Below are 7,786 nucleotides of genomic sequence, written 5' to 3'. Positions count from 1 at the left end.
ATATAGGTTTATTCCATATCTTTGATGTTGTAAATACAATACAAATGGATATACAAGTATATCTGCTGTAGGTCCATCAAAATATATCCTCTGGAGTGTTCTAGCTGTCTCATACGATAGTTCTGTTTTCAGCTTCAATTAGTGGCTGCACTAAATTACATTTTTACATCCTTGCCAACATTTAAGAAAAGTAACCCTGTCTCAGAAAAAGAAAAAAATCATATTTTTATTCACATAGTATTTAATGGTTATTGAAGTCTATTTAAATGGTTTGGTATGAAGAATTTTGTGTGACCCATGTTGATTTAATGACCATTCTAATGGTAATTACACTGTTGTTATTAAAATGAGTATAATGTTAACTGCTTATTGCAAAGGTTGCACAGTAAATTAAAAGATGCCGTTGAAAAGCAATTGGAAGCCCTTCCCTTTGGCACAGGGGTAGGAAATGACATCTGTGCAGATGATGAAACCGTGAGGAACCTTCAGGAACAATTGCAACTAGCCAATCAAGTAAGTGACATTTATTTACTAAGTTTAAAATCATCAGGAATATGTGTTAATCTTTGTTTTACTTTTTTACTTTTGATATTATAATTACATCATTACTATCTTCTCTTCCCTTTCTTACTCCAAATGCTCCAATATACTCTTCCTTGCTCTCTTTCAAATTCATGACCTTCTTTCATTAATTGTTGTTACATGCATATATGTATATACATATATACTTTAAATATAACCTGTTCAGTCTGTATAATGTCAGTTTTATATATGATTTCAGGACTGACATTTTGATATAAATAACAAAATTTATATCACTTGATTTTTCTGTGACTTAAAACTTGTAAATGCCCTCACTATTAGAATTGTATTTTCAAATATATTTTATTTGAATAATGTGACATTTGAAGATTTTTGTCTTTAAGAATAATTAATGTTAGAAGAAAATTCTAAAGAAAGGAGTAATCAGTAGTTTAATTTCCTTACACTAATATTTTTATATGTTTTCTTCTGATACCATTTTCAATTTTCAAAGATTATAACATAAATATCCTTCTAAAATTATACTTTCTCTGGTTTTATTTCTTCCTTCATAGTTTTTGAAATTTCTGGCATTCTGTGTACTGTGTATTTCATTTTTCACTGTTACCATTTTTGTGAATTTGTACATCAGGAAACTTTATTTCACTTTATAATTTTACATTCCTGTGTCTCAGACCTTATATGAGTTTGAATCTCTGCTCTTCTACTTTGTATCTCTGTGTGTGAAAAGTCTTTGGAGCTCCCTATGATGTTGTCAAGGAGTGGTGGGGGTCATTTGTACATTATTTGAGTGCATGTAATTCTTTAGTAATTATTTTATAGAAACTTAAAATCCAATATATATTCTGAAATTATACTCAGTATGGACCAAAAATGCCTATCTTTAAGCTCTACCTTCTCAGGAATACAAGTAATTCCCTAGCCTTCACCTGGAATGCCAAAGCTTAGACTTTAGAGACAAAGAATGTATGAGTTACTTTTCTCTTGTTATGATCAAGTGCAATGACCAAAATCAACTTAAAGAAGATTTATTTGACTTATGGTTCCAGAGAATTAGGCCCCATAATGGCAGGAAAGCCATGGAGGCCAGCATCAGGAACAGGAAGCTGAGAGATCTCATCTCAACTACCCACAGGAAACAGAGGCCACAAGCTAGAAGTGAGATAAAGATAGAAACCTTCAAAACCCTCCGCCAGGGATGACTTCTTCTAACAAGACCCACCTCTTAAAGTTTCTATAACCTCCCTAAACAGCACCCCAAGCTGAGAACCAAAGTCCAAAGACAGGTGCCCATGGGGGACATTTATCATTCTAATAACAACAAAGAGAAAATGTTTTGTTTTCCATTCTTAGTCAAAACTTGGTAAGGACCCTAGGCAACCAGTTTGCCTGTGGTCTCAGTGGGTTACTGTTAGCTTTTCTTAGCCTTTTGGTTTTAAAACAATACCTGGACCCCTTACTTTAGTATCCTACAGTACTTTTTTGTGAGTTGTATCTGTCAGTATTTAGTCTACTGTAAATTAACAGGCTTTATTTTTTGAATAATGATATAAAGCATACTTTGTAGCAGCCCTCAGCACAAAAATGACATGTCATATACTTTAGAAAATTCCACTGTGATGGCCAATGTCTTCCTATTGTTATGAACATAATTTTGACCTCAACATCATCTCAAAGTCTTAAACCCTAGGCTCCCTTACCATGCCTTGGTAAGACTGTATTAAAAAGTTAATTGATGAATTAAAAATAATCTCACTATAAAATGCCAAGTGTAATAGTGTTACATTATATGTAACATACATTTTGTGATTATAATTTTGCTAAAAGAAAAACTTAAAAAATTGTATCCCAGAAGCACACTTATAAAAAGTGTATATGCATGAAGAGAGTCGACCTTTATAAAGAGGATTATATCCAAATAGTAGTGTTAATTAATTAGCAAGGCTAATACCTATAGTTCTAAGTAGTTTTTTATTGTTTCTGTTTTCCATATTTTCCTAGTTTTCTGAAATAAGCACTTAACTCTTTACAGTCAGAAAGTCATATTGTACTTTCTCAGAAGGACTTTTCTCCTTTAGTAATACCAAGGCTTAATTTGTACTTTTTTGTAGAACAAGTAAAATAATTTTTATATGTATTGCTGATAACATTAATTTTAGCTATTAAATCTAAGTAAAATTTCTAAGTAAAATTTTAGTTTTTAAATTTGTTCTCTAAGCTGGGCAGTGGTGGCGCACGCCCTTAATCCCAGCACTCAGGAGGCAGAGGCAGGCAGATCTCTGTGAGTTCGAGACTAGCCTGGTCTACAAGAGCTAGTTCCAGGACAGGCTCCAAAACCATAGAGAAACCCTGTCTCGAAANAAAAAACCAAAAAAAAAAAAAAAAAAAAAAAAAAGAAAAGAAAGAAATTTGTTCTCTAAATTACTATTAAAATGTTTAAATCACAAATATTATTATAGACCAGTCACATGCCACTGTCTGTCAGTGATGGACTACATACTCCCTATGAGTACACCACCTGATTGTAGTCATTGTAGTTTGTGTTGCGTATATCTGCTGTGGTCACATAATGGTTAGACACCCTAAGAGTACATTTCTCTGAAAATGTCCCCATCTTTAAACAATGCTTGACTACTGTCTTTATATTCTAGTTTTACTTTGTAACTTTATAAGAACCTAATAGGAAAAGAATGTGATCCATTTATACTATCATTTAATAGCCTGCTGATACTGTAATAAACTACCAATTTTTTTTGTTTTATAGGAGAAAACGTGGGCTCTGGAACTCTGGCAGACTGCTTCTCAGGAGCTGGAGAGTGTACGGAAACTTTACCAGGAGCATATGACTGAAGCCCAGATCCATGTCTTTGAAAATCAAAAACAAAAGGTAAAGTCAGTTTTCATGATTTTCTTAAATAATGGTCAGAAATCATAAAAATCATGAAAAGAAAACTGTTTGGGGAAGAAATTCCCAAGTCTCGTGTTTTTTAATTAATTAATTAACAATGAATGTATCTCAGGTGAGTAATCAAAGTGCCGCAGTGGTGTTGAGTTTTTAATGTGATTAGAAATAAAAGGTGTATTAGTTTTTTTTTGTTGTTGCTTTTTTATTTTATGTTTCGAGACAGGGTTTCTCCGTAGCTTTTGATTCCTGTCCTGAAACTAGCTCTTGTAGACCAGGCTGGCCTCGAACTCACAGAGATCCGCCTGCCTCTGCCTCCCAAGTGCTGGGATTAAAAGCGTGCGCCACCACTGCCGGGCAAGGTGTATTAATTTTGAGAAGTATAAGATTGTTCTTTTATAAAATGACCTCTGAAGTTTTCATTGATTAATTTCCTACCTTTGAAACTAAACAAAAATTGGTCATTGAGTTACAGTTTTATTCTAGGAAGAAGGCTTAGTTATTTGATATTTTCTGTCTAAAACAAGAGTGCTTTTACGTTGGCCATCTAGCTTTTGATGTATACCTTTATAAACAAAACTGTTTCATAAAGACCACCTGTCACATTGGAAAAGCTGCCTTTGTTGTTGGGGTTTCTGTCCTGCCCGGTTCCCGCAATTACTAAGTCTACATTAACTATAAACTGACTGGCCCATTAGCTCAGGCTTCTTTTTTTTTTTTTTTTTTTTTAAAGCCTCCAATTTTCTTTTTTTTTAAATATAATTTTTTATTGAAAATAAAAAGATTTCCGCCTCCTCCCCGCCTCCCATTTCCCTCCCCGTCTCCCTTTCCCCCCTCCTCCCTCTCCTCTCCCCCTCTCCCCACTCCTCTCCCCCTCCCTCTCCAGTCTGAAGGGGAGTCAGGGTTCCCTGCCCTGTGGAAAGTCCAAAGTCCTCCCCGCTCCATCCTGGTCTGGTGGTGGACATCCAAACTGGCTAGGCTCCCACAAAGCCAGAACATGAAGTAGGATCAAAGCCCAGTGCCATTGTCCTTGGCTTCTCAGCAGCCCTCTTTGTCCGCCATATTCAGAGAGTCCGGTTTTATCCCATGCTTTTTCAGTCGCAGTCCAGCTGGCCTTGGTGAGCTCACAATAGATCAGCCCCACTGTCTCCGTGGGTGGGTGCACCCCTCGTGGTCCTGCTTCTTTGCTCATATTTTCCCTCCTTCTGCTCCTCCTTGGGACATTGGGAGCTCAGTCCTGTGCTCCAGTGTGGGTCTCTGTCTCTATCTCCATCCATCTCCAGATGAAGGTTCTATGGTGATATGCAAGATATTCATCAGTATGGCTATAGGATAGGGTCATTTCAGGTTCTCTGTCTTCAGCTGCCCCAGGAACTAACTGGGGACATCGCCCTGGGCACCTGGGAGCACCATATCTCTTGCCAACCCTAAGATGGCTCCCTTAATTAAGATGTGTGCTTCCCTGCTCCCCTATCCGACCTTCCTTTATCCCAAACATCCCGTTTCCCAAGTTCCCCCCAACCTCCCCTTCTCACTTTTCTCTCCCCATCTCCCCTTACCTCCCTCCCCCAAGATCCCATTTTTTGCCCAGCAATCTTGTCTACTTCCCATAATCAGGAGGATAGCTATATGTTTTTCTTTGGGATCACCTTCTTATTTAGCTTCTTTAGGAGATCAAATTATAGACTCACTGACCTTTATTTATCTCTAGAAACCAATTATGAGTGAGTACATCCCATGTTCATCTTTTTGGGTCTGGGTTACCTCACTCAGGATAGTGTGTTCTATTTCCATCCATTTGCATGCAAAATTCGAGAAGTCATTGTTTTTTACCGCTGAGTAGTATTCTAATGTGTATATATTCCACACTTTCTTCATCCATTCTTCCATTGAAGGACATCTAGGTCGTTTCCAGGTTCTGGCTATTACAAATAATGCTGCTATGAACATAGTTGAACAAATGCCCCTGTCATATGATCGGGCATCTCTTGGCTATATTCCCAAGAGTGGCATTGCTGGGTCCAGGGGTAGGTTGATCCCGAATTTCCTGAGAAACCGCCACACTGCTTTCCAAAGTGGTTGCACAAGTTTGCATTCCCACCAGCAATGGATGAGGGTACCCCTTTCTCCACAACCTCTCCAGCAAAGGATATCATTGGTGTTTTTGATTTTAGCCATTCTGACAGGTGTAAGATGATATCTCAAAGTTGTTTTGATTTGCATTTCCCTGATCGCTAAGGAGGTTGAGCATAACCTTAAGTGTCTTTTAGCCATTTGAATTTCTTCTGTTGAGAATTCTCTGTTCAGGTCAGTGCCCCATTTTTTAATTGGGTTAATTAGCATTTTAACGTCTAGTTTCTTGAGTTCTTTATATATTTTGGAGATCAGACCTTTGTCTGTTGCGGGGGTGGTAAAGATCTTCTCCCAGTCAGTGGGTTGCCTTTTTGTCTTCGTGACAGTGTCCTTTGCTTTGCAGAAGCTTCTCAGTTTCAGTAGGTCCCATTTATTCAATGTTGCCCTTAATGTCTGTGCTGCTGGGGTTATACATAGGAAGCTATCTCCTGTGCCCATCTGTTGTAGGGTACTTCCCACTTTCTCTTCTATCAGGTTCAGTGTGTTCAGACTGATATTGAGGTCTTTGATCCATTTGGACTTGAGTTTTGTGCTAGCTCAGGCTTCTTATTAACTCTTATAACTTATTTTAACCCATTATTCTAGTATATGTTAGCCACATGGCTCGGTACCTTTTTCAGCAAGGCAGTCACATCTTGCTTGTTCTGTGTCGGCGTCAGGACTGCACACCAAGCTTTCCTCTTCTCAGAATTCTCCTGTTCTCTTTGACCTGCCTCTACTTCCTGTCTGGTTGCCCTGCCTATACTTCCTGCCTGGCTACTGGCCAATCAGCATTTATTTAAAAAAAATTGACAGAATACAGACCATTCTCCCACACTGTGCCTTCATTGTTTTTCTGTTGGTTCTTTTACTGCTGCATACATTTGAGTACAATGGCCAGCTTATACTTCTGAGCATTTTCTGCCATTCTTGAGGAGTATCTGTTTAAATAAGTGGATTATCTTAACTCTGATTTGTTAATTCTTCAAGTTAAAGTTTGTGAATATTCTTATCATTATAGTGAATTTCTGCTTGTATAATCATAATGATACTTATATGATATTCTAGTTTACAGATATCTTTTTAATTTTTATCCATGCTATGGTTTGAAATAACACATATAATCTGACTATAGAACTTGTACTTCTGAAGTCTAATATAAACCATTTTTAATAAAAGTAAATTCTTCAAGGCAACAGCTAAGCCCTTTAATTATTATGTTGTTTTCACATAAGATCATTCTTGTAGGGAAGTTATGTCATTTAATTTTTTTGTAAATAACTTTGCAAATAATACTTCGTCTCTCTTTTCCTAGTTACCTTTTAATTATTACTTTGTTACTAGTTGCCTTTTAACTATTACTTTGTTATCTAACATGTTAACAATCTGTTCCAAATTTATATTATTTGTAATGTTTAAAAGGATCATAAGATTTGATCAAATGGTTTTGAACTTGCAGAACATGGGAACTTCACAACAGTTGCACAGTCAACACAGTTTATCCTGTCCATTTGGAATGTGTTTGAACATGTGGTTTCCAGTGTCATGAACACACTCTCTAGCTTTTGAAATTTCTAGTAACTTAGCAAATGTTTGTACATGCATGTCTTTTATATCTAAAATAGTATTTACCAGCAGATAAATTTATAAAAATGATTTTACTTAAAACAAATTATTATCACCATTGCCTATTTTTTTTAATTCTTCAAATCATTGAAGGTTTTTTCTTATTTATTTGACTACTGAATTTACATAATAGAAGATATAATGCTGATGTCACATATATTTAAATATATGATTTTGGATCTGATTTTAGTTTTATTTAAAGTAGTAGTTTTATTTAAACAAAACATGATGAACTTACCTTACTTTCCTATTAGGATCAGCTGAATAATTTTCAACAACTAACCAAGAAACTTCATGTTGCTAATGAGAACATAGAAATGGTAAGTGGAAATAACCATTTCCTGTACCTGATTTTTACAAATTAGAGACTGTATCTATATTTATTTATACTTATTCACAGCAAGGCAAAAATCATGTTATATTTATTAAAACATCTAGAGAGTATCTTTTTTGATTTTCTTACATATTCACTACCCTTTCAAGATATAACCAACAAGTCTTTGAATTACATTCAAATCTAAAAACTATTTTAGGTTATTTGGCAAGGTCTCTTAAGAATAGGGTTGTCTAGACCGTCAACTCCTCAAAAGTAATGTACACATC

General features: G+C 35.9%; 1 protein-coding gene across 2 annotated transcripts in view; it reads left to right on the top strand.

The window, feature by feature from the left end:
• Sclt1 (sodium channel and clathrin linker 1) overlaps window positions 1-7,786 on the top strand; it is a 92,382-nt gene that overhangs the window by 14,000 nt on the left and 70,596 nt on the right. For both annotated transcript variants that reach the window (XM_050138404.1, XM_050138405.1), the window contains exons 3-5: window positions 378-513; window positions 3,308-3,430; window positions 7,438-7,503. In XM_050138404.1, the coding sequence (XP_049994361.1) occupies window positions 378-513; window positions 3,308-3,430; window positions 7,438-7,503 (325 nt within the window). The remainder of the gene's footprint in view (window positions 1-377; window positions 514-3,307; window positions 3,431-7,437; window positions 7,504-7,786) is intronic.

This window comes from Alexandromys fortis, unplaced genomic scaffold (genome assembly GCF_014885135.2).
Source record: "Alexandromys fortis isolate MF-2015 unplaced genomic scaffold, M_Fortis_MF-2015_v1.1 scaffold_15, whole genome shotgun sequence".
NCBI classification, from domain to species: Eukaryota; Metazoa; Chordata; class Mammalia; order Rodentia; family Cricetidae; genus Alexandromys; species Alexandromys fortis.
Note: the sequence above shows the minus strand (reverse complement) of the source record. Positions and strands in the feature narration are given on the sequence as shown.